The 14,207-nt window shown below is 37.0% G+C and overlaps 1 protein-coding gene across 10 annotated transcripts in view; it reads right to left on the bottom strand.

Annotated features, from left to right (window-relative positions):
- Positions 1–14,207, bottom strand: part of AHI1 (Abelson helper integration site 1) — a 220,199-nt gene that overhangs the window by 14,793 nt on the left and 191,199 nt on the right. For all 10 annotated transcript variants that reach the window (XR_009212506.1, XM_032159628.2, XM_032159584.2 and 7 more), the window contains one exon: positions 2,308–2,366. Coding sequence is in view for 9 of the 10 variants with exons in the window: in XM_032159628.2 (XP_032015519.1) it covers positions 2,308–2,366 (59 nt within the window). In the remaining variant the exon portion in view is untranslated. The remainder of the gene's footprint in view (positions 1–2,307; positions 2,367–14,207) is intronic.

Consider the following 14,207-nt stretch of genomic DNA (forward strand, 5'->3'; position numbering starts at 1 on the left):
CTACATGTACAAAATGTAGAAGTTTAAGATTTTCAGGAAAATACCTTTGTTAAATTAACCTATAGAAGTTTCTTCTAGATACCTTAAAAAAAGAGAATGTAACTTTACTAAAATGTGTATAAATTGCTTGCACAGAAGTGACTGACATTTCTCAAAAAAAAAAAAAATTCAAGTGGAAAGTAATAAGAGGCTGTCTATGTGGCTCATTTACATATATTGGTCAACCAACTAATAAGCAAAAGTTACAAACTGAAAGGCAGGGCTGCAAAGAAACAAGAAATTAGCCTCTGTCCATTTACTTGGGTACAAGAAACTCATTTAGGTAAATCAAAGAAATGACTTCTTTGTACGTGCTGGGCTCTAGTGTTTCCACCATCAACTCGCCTACAGTTTTCAAGTCATGAGAAATCTATCTTAATTCATCCTTACTTCTAAGAAATTGTAAGTAGGGAAAGTCCAAAAGCTTTAGATGAACTTGGGCATTTAGACATATCTGAACTTCTCATGAAAATTTTTATTTTCAGAAGCATCTTCAAAAAGAGAAGTTAAGCTATACTGACATCCTTTAGAAGCCGAGATGTTTGTGAGGTTTTATTGAACTTTAATCTGGAGGGCATGACATGGATCTCTGTATCTCGTGAAAACTGGTATAAAATGTAGACTGAGTGAGGAGTATGTAGCAGACATTTTTTCATTTGCATAATATTAAGTAAAAAGTTCTAAAAATTTTTATGAAACATGTTCAAAGACACCAAGATCACTGTTCCCACGATGTGTTAAACATGGTCATTTTTTTTGGTTGTTGAAACAGTCTGTCCTTATTGTTTCTAGTGTATTTTGTTGTTAAGTATACGCTCCTTAGGGTCAGTGACTGTTTATCTACTATTATGTAAAATTTTAAATGTCCAGAGACTGGAACTAAAAACATATCTGACTGATAACAGTAAAACAAGAAACTATAAAAGCTGGAGAGATTATAGAAAGAATTTCTAAGGTATCTTCTAGATCATGATTCTGCGATTCTTAAAAATTACATTTGTCTTTCATCTGTACAATGAAATATGTCTTGTTAAATGCTGCATGATTTTATTAGACAATTCCTGTAAATAACTGTCATCTGAATCAGAATTTTTGTACTGGAAGAGACATATTATTCTTCAAATTGCCAAAGCATATAGCAGGGTTAACTTGAACAAATATTTTCCCCAAGGAAGCTCAGCAGGGATTGTCTGTGCGCATGTGTGAGTAAGCAAGCACCCAGCAATGTATGTGGGGGTGGTGGTGATGGGATGCGAGGGTATGATAGCTAAGCTGTTCAAGGCTGTCACACTTCTGTTATATTTTGTTAGTAATGTAATTTGAATATAAAATTTGGACATAATGTTAGGTCCAAAAGATAATCTAAAATGATAAAAATTGAGAAATATTTTGGGAATGCTTTGATGTAAAAATTTTTTTTGAGGTAAAAGAGTGACTTTTGATGGGTACATTAAGTGACACAGCAAGTACTAATTAAAAATCTAAAAACTTTCCAGAGTTCTTTTAAAATAAATACTTCAAAATAAATTACCCAAATACATTAAGCATTTATAGAAAATATATAATGACAATGTTCCGCTTATTAGCTTTTTTCTTAATGCTTCAAAAAAGGCATTCATAATTTTACTTTTAACAAATCATTCACTTGTTTTCAGTTAATGTTATTTCAAAATAGTACTCAAATAAAAATAAATGACAAAATAGGTCCTCTAAAGTTTTGTGTGATACTAGTTTAATAGGATTTCTTATAACTTTGTAATAGTGCACATTCTCAGAGTCCAACTATTAAAATATTCATAGTTTAAACAGCCGGGCGCGGTGGCTCATGCCTGTAATTCCAGTACTTTGGGAAGCCGAGGCAGGTGGTTCACCTGAGGTCAGGAGTTCAAGACCAGCCTGGCCAACATGGTGAAACCCTGTCTCTACTAAAAATACAAAAATTAGCCGGCGGTAGTGGCACATGCCTGTAATCCCAGCTACTTGGGAGGCTGAGGCAGGAGAACTGCTTGAGCCCAGGAGGTGGAGGTTGCAGTGAGCTGAGAATGCGCCACTGCACTCCAGCCTGGGTGACAGAGCAAGACTCTGTCTCCAAAAAAAAAAAAAGAAAAGAAAAAAAAATTCATAAACAAGCTAAACTCCTTTAAAATCAACTATCTGAAATTTAACTTATAGTTTGATAATGTTATAAAAATGAGAAATGGAGAAATTGTCCTTAAAAGAAAACCCCAACCATTTATCACTGCAAATTATTTTGAAGAAGTTGCTTACTGTGTTATAGATTCTGAGCCTAGTTTGAAGTCCTGGGACTTGTTCTTATTGATTGATTGCTGTGGAAAAAAAGGAAAAACAAGTAGTCAGTAAAAAATGAGAAAAGACAACACAGTCAATATTCACATGCTGAAAACCCACCAACTTCCTGAATGGGGAGAGAATATGCCTGTTCTGAACAGGAATATCTATGCCCATCCTGAACATATACTGTCTATCAGGACAATAAATTTGCTCCCATGAAAAACCAAGGAAGTAGTTCTCCAGAGAGTTTAAGCACTCTTTATAAGTAAAGTCAGCTTTCAGGTATATGTGCCAAAAAAAAAAAAAAAAAAAAAAAAATCAGTTGTGATCGGTTTAAATTAATCTCCCAATACAATGTAGTATATTACTTAAGCTCTAAATATATCTTTCAGCCTGCATCTTTCCTTCATATTCTTTATCATACACTCTACATTTTCATAGTGATACGCATTGAACTGTATGCAAGAGTTTGAATTTGAAAGCTCTTTAAATCTACAAAATGTGTTCAGTATATCTTGTTTTATTAATGGCACCTTTGTGAGAAAAACAATAAGCACTTTCAAGGGTACCAAATTATACCCTGAGCATTGGATACTTCCTTTAGAATCTGAAACATTAACTTCAAATTAAAGTATACTGTGGGAAATTGAGTTTGATATGATATATAATATTCTATAAATCAACCTAATGTTGCTATAAAATGAATTGCAATTTTTTTTTAGAGATAATCACGTTATGGAAAGGATCCGTTTAACACTCACAAAGAAAATATGAATTGTTACTATGTTGAAGTTCAATAATATACAAATGAAAGAGATATACCATATGTTCCTAATTATTTCAGTAATCCAGAAAACATAAAAACAAAATGAAATGAAAGAAAAGGAATAGAACCTTCTCTTTCAGTCTTGTTTGAGTAACTGCTTTCCCAGTGTTATCTCTACTGAAGCTTGTTTGGCCTTTTTAGATTTCCTTCTTCACAATCAGATTTCTGCAAGATCATTCTTCGGCAAGATTTGGCACTATCTTTAAACAAGCATTACTTTTCTTACAGATTTCAAGAGGACATTATGCTTTTCTGGTAATTATATGATTATTACTGCTAGCTGTATAGCTTTAAGTCAAGCATAGTAAAAACAAGAATTAAAGAGCAAGGAGACTTTGTGGTGAAAGGTGAGTGTTATAACAGGTGACCCATTTGGTAGAACAACAAAAGAACCCATGACATCTTAATTTTTCTCCACCAGTGGAATTGCTCTGACTCAGTTAAAACGTGTTTGGGAAAAAAGTACATACACACGGGAAATTTCAGATTCAACTACTAATTCAGACTGCCCTCATCCAATAGAGCAATAAGCAAAGAAAATCATCAGAACCTCAGAAAGCACCATCATAACAGAAATTATCTTGTTTCTTCCCAGACTTGTGAAATAAATTCTAAACACAGCAATCAAATTAAATGTGAAATGTTTTATTCTTTTCTTTTTTTTAAGAGATGGGGTCATGCTTTGTTGCTCAGGCTGGAGTACAGTGGCATGATCATAGCTCACTGCAGCCTTGAACTCCTGGGCTCAAGCAATCCTCCTGCCTCAGCCTTCTGAGTTGCTGGGATTACAGGTGTGCACCTCCATGTCCAGCTATTCTTTACAAGGTCTCAGTATCATTTTTATCTCTTTGCCCATGGTAAGACCAGCATCTTATCATCAATATAGGTATGTATGAAACTTGATAAAACTTTTCAAAAAATAACTCAACATAAGGGCTCTAATCAGAAATTCTCATCAATTTGAACCTATTCCAGAGGTTGAGGGGAGAGAAGTCATACTGAACTGTATACCGGTGTTAAGCCAATGTTACTTTTAATTATTTTTTGTTATCCTGAAAAATGAATAACAATATGTTGCCATGTGCAGGTCTTGCCAATTCTGCTAAGTCTGTTCATGTGAAATGGATACTGTGATATCCTCAGAAAGTTTGTTTTAGGTATGTTAAACATGGTCCCTGCCATCTTTTCTACTGTGTATTCCTATCACTGGCATACCCAAATCCTTTTTAATGATGCAGAGGCAGCTTAGCCTGTGTTCAAATTATATGATTCCTAAGTTAATAGGGGTTCCACATTACAAAGTTTACCACTTACTTGAAAAGGACACTTACTTAACTAGGACCAATATTTGACTTCTAAACACCTTTACTCACTCATTTCTTGGTCTCAGCAGCAGTACGTCATATAGGTAGTTACTCATGGAGGCAGAAGCAGGGGGAAGAAGGAGGTGTCTCTGTGAGCTGTTTTGTTTTATTTTACCTTTAAACAAAAAAGCCCCCAAGGCTGGTGTGCAATCAGCCCGCAAATACCCCCCACCATCGACAAGGCCAAAGAACATGACTGCCCTTCTTTCCACACACACTTCTCAGAAAGTTGTTTTACGACTTTGTTTCCTCTTCATGGATATCATTGATTTAGAGAGGAGGGGATGAAGAGAGGAAAAATGAGCAAAGCAAAAGTGATGAGCGAAAGGACCAGAATCTAGAGACTTGTGCTTTCCAAACCCCCACAACTTGTTAGTGATGCTTTTAAATTTAAATGCAATGAGAGTTAACATAAAATAAATCATTAATGGAATGATTAAATGCTTCCACTGATTATGTGGAAATTTATAAGGAAGAAAACAACTCATAGATAGCTTTGTAAAAGAGAAATGGGCTATGCAAACAATTCCCCCAAATATTTTTATAAACTTGAAGAATGAATAAAAAATTAGGTTAATGTTCAATCAATGTATGTTACATCTAGCACACGAGATTTAAATAAGGCAAATTTATGATACAGTATAGTTCTATTTTTACATGCGGCTTATATACCTCATGATAGATATACCTTTTCCATATAATTTCATAGTTTGTTTATATCTACTTTGTAGGAGTTTTTAAAAAAAGGATGCAAGAGAGGAAAAACAACTAAGGTTGGTGGTTCCATTCGTGTCTTGGTTCTGTCATTAACTCTATGTGGCCTGAGTAAACCACTTAGCCTCTCTTGGGGTCTCTTTTTTTTTTTTTTCACTTGAAAGTAGATGAGGGTTCAAAATAAAAACATAAGCATCATAGCACCATTCTCTTATTTTACAGACCAGGAATTGGAGGCCCAGAGTTACCAAGGTTATAGAAGTAGTCTGAAGGTTATACTAGTGTTTTTCAAACTGATTTAATGGCAAAACTATTTTTAATACAATTTTATTCAAAAGGCTCATGTATAAATATGTGAAAGAAGAATTACTCTGGGTGAAACTAGGTTTGCATGGCCTGGCACCCCCTACTTCCCAATCCTATGCCCCCAGATCCCTGAGGAATAGGGCTCTATAAATGACAGTTTACAAACTATTGGAGTATACAAGCTCTAAACAAGACTAGAAAGGTTTCTTTCATTGCTACAACTCTGTTTCCAGGAGCACAATTTTAGGATTTTAAATATTCACATAAGTTTGAAGTTTTCTTTGACTTTAGAATGTATGTATGTATATATTTGTTTATTCACTTACTTTCTAATTTGAGACAGGATCTCGCTGTCACTCAGGCTGGAGTGCAGTGGCGTGATCATAGCTTACTATGGCCTTGACCTCCTGGGCTCAGGCCAACCTGTGGCCTCAGTCTCTTGAGTAGCTGGGACTACAGGTGTAGGCCATCATGTCTAATTTTTTTTGATTTTTTAGTAGAGATGAGGTTTCACTATATCATCCAGGTTAGCCTTCAACTCCTGGCCTCAAGCAATCCTCCTGCCCCAGCTTCCCAAAGTGCTAGAATTATGGGCATGAGCCACCAGGCCCGGCCTGATTTCAGAATTACTGATAATGTATCTGGTTTACTTGATGTTAAATCCTCCAATTATAATGCTCTTCTTTAAGGGAAAAAATTCTTCTGTATTAAGATGCAGTTTCTAGAAGCATACTGTAACAAAAAGTGAAGACTGCTGGGTGTGGTGGCTCACACCTGTAATCCCAGCACTTTGGGAGGCCAAGGCAGGGAGATCACAAGGTCAGGAGTCCAAGACCAGCCTGGCCAACATAGTGAAACCCCGGTTGCTACTAAAAATGCAAAAATTAGCCGGGTGTGGTGGCGGGCACCTGTAATCCCAGTTACTCGGGAGGCTGAGGCAGGAGAATTGCTTGAACCCAGGAGGCGGAGGTTGCAGTGAGTCAAGATTGTGCCATGGCACTCCAATCTGTGAGACAGAGCGAGATTCCATCTCCAAAAAGTGAAGACCATCCTGATCACGATTTGTAGTTTTGGATACTAATTGTGCCAATTAAAAACAGTAACAAATACTTATCTGTGGGGCAGCATAATTAGGAGGGTGTTTTGGAAGATAAAACAAAATAGGTGAGAAAGTCTATTTAATCTTTGAGGGGTGAGACCTAGATAAAAACTTATGAGATTTGGACTTTATAGACAAATATGGAGCCAACTAAGATTTATGCACTGGTAAGTCACATGATTTGTTTTCTGTTTTAGGAAAGTATCTTCAGGAGGCAGGTAAAAGGTGCAATGAAGACTGAAGAATGAAAGAATGGATACTGTTATCAGCAGAGACCAGAAGGCTGTATACCAGGCAGTGGCTGTTACACGTAAATATCCTTCCCAAGTTCGTTCCCTTCAATTCACTCTAAAAAAAAAATGGCATTCCTTAAGGCCCCGTCTTCTACCCTTTGTCATTTTCATTCTTGACACTCCTCTATTCCCATGGATTCAGATATCAAGTTTTCTTCAGAATGTAACAACTTAGCAATGGTTAGTTTTCAGCAAAGCAAGTTTAAATATAGCAATTTTTCTGAAAATATACTTGGATTCATAAACTTTAATCAAAACTATCTTGCAAATATGAGTTTTCAGCAAATCTCTCTTAAGCCTCATAGATGCCTGCAAGGTATCTGCAATTGGCTGTTGCAGGTGCTATGAACTTTACAGGTCTCAAATTGAAGTCCTTCCTATATTCTTACACACTGAGATGTTTCAATTAGAAAGTCAGAAATCTTTTCCTTCACATGGATTTAGTCATCAATTCCTAGCTCCTTATTATTTTTGGCTTGAATTATTGCAACAGCCCCTTCTGGTCTTACTTCTTTCAGTAGGCTTTTCCCAGTCTTTCAGAGCTTCTAGAAGGAGCTTTTGAAACAACCAATATGATCAGGTCATCCCCTTGCTTTAAATATTTGATGGCTCCTTACCACCTTCAGGATAAAATTCACCTCCTTAACCTGCCAGCCAAGGACCTCCTCAATCCAGTCCACTTGTTAAGTCCAGCTTTTTCTGCTTTCTACCTTGCATCCTAAGCTGCAGCCATTATGAAACATTTCTGGCCACAGTAGGCTTTTGCACATGCTGTTTCTAATGCCTCAAATGAATCCTCCCACCCACCCAGCTCCTCTTAAAACCTAATTCATCCACTTCTCACCACACGGTCTCATAGTTTCCCTTCACCGTCCTTTTATTGCTTTTATGTTTCATTTTGTAACTCTCTGATTAAAGTTACTTTCACCTGTTAGACGTACGTTCCACAAGTGCAAGGACTATTTTTGTTTTATTGACCATTATACCATCAAGACTGTCTTCTACTACAGTGCACGGAAAACCAGCAGGCACTCAAAGTATGTGTTAAATGAATAAATAAAAATGCCAATGCTGGTAGGTGAGTGGGGATGGGGATCACTGATTGAATAAGGACCAGAAGAATGTGAGAAAGGAAAATGACCAAAAGCACAACTGGAGAGGTCTGCCATAGAAAGGAAAAGCAGTTCCTTCTCTGATACCTGAAAACAGCTGCAGGAGGGTAAAATTACAGAAATATAGAGAAAGTAGGGATGAAAATGTGAGGGGATTCATATTATATGGCCTCTCTTCAAGAAAGCAGAAGACCAAGTCAACTTGGAGTAAGAAATCAGCAGCTTGAGTGAGAAATGTGGACATTCTTTTCTGACCTGCTGCTGTAGAGAATGGGGTAGAGTCAGTAGGGAAGAACAAAAAAGATGACCAAGACCACAGGCCTCATGAGGTAGGTAATCACAAATCTCATGAAGAAACAGTGTCAATACAATACTATAATTTTTACAAAAGCTATGATTTAATACCAGAGTAGAAGTGAGAAAAATGGGCAACTTGTTGTGCCCCCACCAATCCTGGGCACTAGTGAAAGAAATGGACAACTAAATGTCCCCCCACCAGGCGTGAGGGTTGGTGAGACAAGTGAAACACTCCAAGTGCTACTGATGCATCTGGCATCATATTGCTAAATAACCCTGCTTTATTTCCTAGTGGTCTGAGAGGCCTGGTTTGAGAAGAATGAAAACTGATGGCCCACAACCACGGAGGCAAGAAGCACCAGAATGCACTCCCTTTCTTAGAATTCCTGCAAATTGAAGGGTCATTTGGGTTACCCACTTCCTCTTTTGGGACTAAACTATTTCCTAATCTCTCATCACTAGGGAATAGTTCTTCCCAAACCAGGTCACCAAAATACAGTGGTGTGTAAGAGGTGGCTGCTTAAAAACGCCTATAGCAATGGGGAAGCGGTAAGAGAGGTAAAAAGAGAACAGACTCATTAAGTACAAAAAAATTCAAATAAAAGAGTAATAAAAGCAAATTTGTTCCAACATGTTGAAACATCTTTTATTTTATGCATGGCTTGTCTGAATAAAAGACACACTTAAACAAGAAAAAGTTCTTCCCTTTTTATGTACCTAAAGGGGAACCATATTAAAATGAGAGACCAATATGACCCATTATTGTGATTGCTAAGTAATTATAAAAATATTAGCATACAGTTGATTTTCCATAGTTTATGAAAAGGTTAGCGTATGGTTAACTTCTGAAGCAAAGGAAATTAACATTAGTCAATAGATATCTAAATTTAATCATTAGACATTTTATATATACTCATCACTTTGAGTCTCACAAAGCTGGATATATCTTTATGTAAAATTCTTGTTTTTAAGTAGGGTAGTCTACAGCTCATATACCACTACTCATACACTGGCAGTTAATGGAATAATGTAAGCAAAATTACTTTACAGGATCTTAAAATGAAAAGTTTTTTATTTTACACTTATAAGTGTTTTTTCCTTTAATTACAATATTTATATTGTAATTTATATATCTTATACATAAAAATTAAAATAGAGCAGTGGTTCTCAACTGGAGAGTGAGGGGTGATTTTGACCCCTGGAGAAATCTGGCCGTGTCTGAAAGACATTTTTGATGTCACAAGTGGGAAGAGGTGCATCTAGTGGACAGAGGCCAACAATGGCACTAACCATGTTATAATGCACAGCATATTCCCAACAACAAAGAATTATCCAGCCCCAAATGCCAACAGTGCCGAGGTTGAGAAACCCTGGAATAGAATGGTTGACAAAACAAAGAGGATAGCAGAGTTAGGATGATGGAGAACTTCCAAAAAAAGGTCATGCTGCTTGTCGAGTCAGAAGACACAACGACTGATACTAGTCAATTTGGCCACTGTCTAAAGGACAATTTATGACTAGGAATGATTGGTGGGAAGTTCTCTCAATAACATCTTTCACATTTTAGATTTGTAATAGACTTTTAGAGGGATGTTACTGATATTTAGGTTAATCCTCTGCTTTTTTTTGTGACACAGAGTCTTGCTCTGTTGCCCAGACTTGAGTGCAGTAGCACGATCACTGTTCACTGCAGCCTCATCCTCTCAGGCTAAAGTGATCCTCCCACCTCAGCCTCCCAAGCAGCTGGGACTACAGATGCACACTACCATGCCTGGATAATTTTTGTATGTTTTATAGAGATGGGGTTTCACCATGTTGCCCAGGCTGGTCTCGAACTCCTGAGCTCAAGTGATCCATCCACCTTGGCCTCCCAAAATGCTAGGATTAAAAGCACGAGCCACTGTGCCCTGCCGAACCTTTGAAAAAACATCATGAAGAGCAAATATGTTACTTGATAAAAACAAGCCTTAGAATTTGAGAATTTATAGTATTCTCTAAATTAAGTTTTAACGGAAGATCTGTGTAAGAAAATGAGATGTGGCAGAGGCTGAGCTCAGAGACTCAAATCAGCTATATAAGGAGTGGGGTGCTAAACAGAAAAGCAGTTCATCCCTAGGTTATTCTGTCAAACTTTCAATTAACGAGAATTTAGGAAGATATCAAGGAAATGACACATTCCCTAAACCTTGTTTTGTAGTTAAACTACAGGGAGATTTTCTTATGTTTCCTTCATTTCAGAACCACTGGCAATTATCTAGGTACTGCCTTCAGGCTGGATAAACTACGAAGATAAGCAGCCTGCAGGGTCTCACCTTGTAGAGAGTTAAGAGGGTCCTGGAAACACGGAGAGCACTTGCCCAAAGTGGCAAGAAACAGGGCTGTTGCGGGAGAAGAGACAAAGCAGGGGCTGAGGTACATATATCAAATACAATGGCAGAGGCACAGGTGGAAAAGAAGCAGTCAGATGAGTTGCCAGACCTTCAAGAGAATCAAGGCCTTATAAGTTCCTTTCAGAGTAGGAGAGAGTCCCTATTAACTTCTCGAGGCTTTGAGATTCCTCTGTGTAGGTCATTTCGGGACTCTATTGTTGGGAGTAGAATCTGTGGGTGTGAGGTAAAGGTAACTCACACAGCCTTTGCTGTTACATCACTGGGATACCACCCACCTTCTTTATGGGACACTTATCTCTCTAGACTCCAGAGTAACACGTATTTTTCAAATGTAAATAACATTTATATGAAATTAATACTTTTTATTCAAAACAGGTGTTATAAGTTATTGAAACAAATTATGGGGAAAGAAAAAACAATTAGTGCTATCTGCATTGAAATTCTTCAAGGGACACAAATAAGCACTTTAGTTTTTTTTTTTTTTTTTGAGACGGAGTTTCACTCTTGTTGCCCAGCCTCGAGTGCAATGGCGTGATCTCGGCTCACTGCAATCTATGCCTCCTGAGATCAAGCGATTCTCCTGCCTCAGCCTCCCGAGTAGCTGAGATTACAGGCATGTGCCACCACACCCAGCTAATTTTGTATTTTTAGTAGAGACGGGGTTTCTCCATGTTGGTCAGGATGGTATCGAACTCCCGACCTCAGGTGATCCACCTGCCTTGGCCTCCCAAAGTGCTGGGATTACAGACGTGAGCCACCGTGCCTGGCCGCATGTTAGTTTTAACCTACTTATAAGGTAAGACTTCAGGACAGTTTCATCACTATCCTTGAAATATATAAAGTTAGTTTTGATTCAGTTCTCTTCAGATAAAGAAAGAAAACTTCAAATACTATGAAAAGTTTAAAGCAAATCCAAGCATAAATTAATTTTATTAAATATAATGGAGATAAATCACTGTATTTTCTTTGATGAACAGAATTACTAAAGTAAAAAAATGCAAATTGATATTATTCTTTAGCAATAGAAAAGAAGCAACAATTACGACCATATTTCCAATGATTTAGTGTATATTAACCAACTACTGGCTATTTGGAAAACCTGTTTCACCATAACAAAAATCTGCACTGTCTATTATAAATTTGTTGTTGGACTTAACATAATAATAAATCATATTATTCCTATGATTAACAATAATTCAGATTCATTCCTGTTACAGGGATCAGTAAATGGAAAAAAATTTTCTCTATAAAGTGATATTTGAAAATAGTGTTATACAGCACAATTATTAGATACGCTGAAGACTAAGAAAAACACATGCACATTGAGGGCAATATATTTATTGCCTACCATTTTTCTGAGAGGCTGACAGATTCACCAATGTAAAATTTTGCGTGTGTGTGTGTTTGGCTGGAAGAGGAACTACCATGAAGTTATCTAATGCTTTTGGGTTCTCTGTTCTTGTTTTGAACTAGGCAAGAAAGCAGCTGTTCCTGAAAATAACTAGAGTGTACACTTTGGTTTAGAATAGTCTGTCCTTTGGAATTAAGCCAGCATGCTCTTATTGACTCTACGTGCTTAATAAAATAACGAAAATTATTAAGACATTCCTCTGCTCATGTGAAGATTAGCTATAATAGATATTTTTGTAATTATCTTGAATAGCAAAACCAATAACCATTATTCATTTAATGAATTTTTAGAGAAGAATATAAGCAAAAATAACAGTAGTTTCTCCCCATCTTCAAAAATAATCTAACATTTCTGTGCATACTTATTACCGTACATCTAGCATTTATATAAAAACACACTTGACTGTATTAATGTTGAAACACTAATAGAAGGTAAATAGTACTTTCCTACTTTGGGTTTTGTTTTTTAGAAATAACAAAGAACAAAGAAAACAGCATTTTCTGGAATTAAAAAAACAGATTTTAGGAATTAAAAAAAGAAAACTGGGTATTTTGGTACCTAAAAATGGTTAAAAAATAGGATTGTCTCTGCTAATTAGAAAAGAGGCCAGGAGTGGTGGCTCACACTTGTAATTGCAGCACTTTGGGAGGCCGAGGCACGCAGATCACTTGAGGCTAGGAGTTTGAGATCAGCCTCGCCAACATGGTGAAACCCCATCTCTACTAAAAGTACAAACATTAGCAGGGCGTGGTGGCCCACACCTGTAGTCCGAGCTACTCGGGAGACTGAGGCAGGAGAATCACTTGAACTGGGGAGGCAGAGGTTGCAGTGAGCTGGGATCCCATCACTGCACTCCAACCTGGGTGACAGGGTGAGACCCCGCCTCAAAAAAAAAAAAAAAAAAAAAAAGATGTCAAAGATATATTGAAAAAAGAAAAAGCAGAATCTTAAGTATGATCCTAGTTTCATAAACATAAAAAAATAGAAAAAGACATGTATTTATATATGCAAGAACATTTTTGTAAGCATATGCAAGAAACAGAATGAGCATAAATATTAGCAGGACAGAAGACTCATTTTTCATTTTATACTATTCTTTACTGGTTAAAATTTTAAAACTATGAACATATATTATTTTTTATAGTAGAACAACTCTAGTAATTAAAAAAAATTTTAGTAGTAACTTTCCTCCCCAAATAAATGGATCATAAAGGTTAATGCTTAGGCTAGCAAAAATAAAAAGGCTAAAACCAAAAAAAGTCCAAAATACAAAAAATAGAATAAAGTTTGTCAGCACTACTCGTTTTCAAAGCTTCTGAGTTTCTCTCCTTCCTGGTAACACTTATATTCTCTTTTCTGTTAGATGCAATTTGTAGCACACCTTGGTGAAAATGTTATGGAATGAATTTGGAGGAAAACATTTTCCTGCTCCCACTCCCCTGTGGTATAAGTTGTTACTGATTTGTTTCGGGATGATTAACTCATCTCGTCCCCTCCTCCTCCAGTGAAGAGTCAGCAACAAATGCTGCCATCACCCACTAATATTTCAATGAACCAGATGAAATGCTGGAAGGTACCTGGCACAATTAGCAACAGAGCAGGTGTGTTCCACTTGGAAGAACATGTAAGATGCAGCAGCTGCCAAGCTATTAAGAGGTATAATTTTACTTCTTATTCTATAGTTTGAAAAGAAATAATTTTAAAAAGGAAAGAAAATGATTGAGGTTTGTTTCCTTTTTTCATTAAAAATATAGAGTACAATTCTTAAAACTTACACATGAAGAAGGGTACAATGAAACAAACACCAAACAGGGATGTGGGCTGGGCACGGTGGCTCATGCCTATAATCCCAGCAGTTTGGGAGGCTGAGGCAGGTGGATCACTTGAGGTCAGGAGTTCGAGGCCAGCCTGACCAAACTAGCGAAACGCTGTCTCTACTAAAAATACAAAAATTAGCCAGGCATGGTGGTGCACGCCTGTAATCTCAGCTACTTGGGAGGCTGAGGCATGAGAACTGCTTGAACTTGGGAGATGGAGGTTGCAGTGAGCTGAGATCTCACCACT

Source organism: Hylobates moloch, unplaced genomic scaffold, assembly GCF_009828535.3.
Source record: "Hylobates moloch isolate HMO894 unplaced genomic scaffold, HMol_V3 SCAFFOLD_2, whole genome shotgun sequence".
Classification (NCBI taxonomy): Eukaryota; Metazoa; Chordata; class Mammalia; order Primates; family Hylobatidae; genus Hylobates; species Hylobates moloch.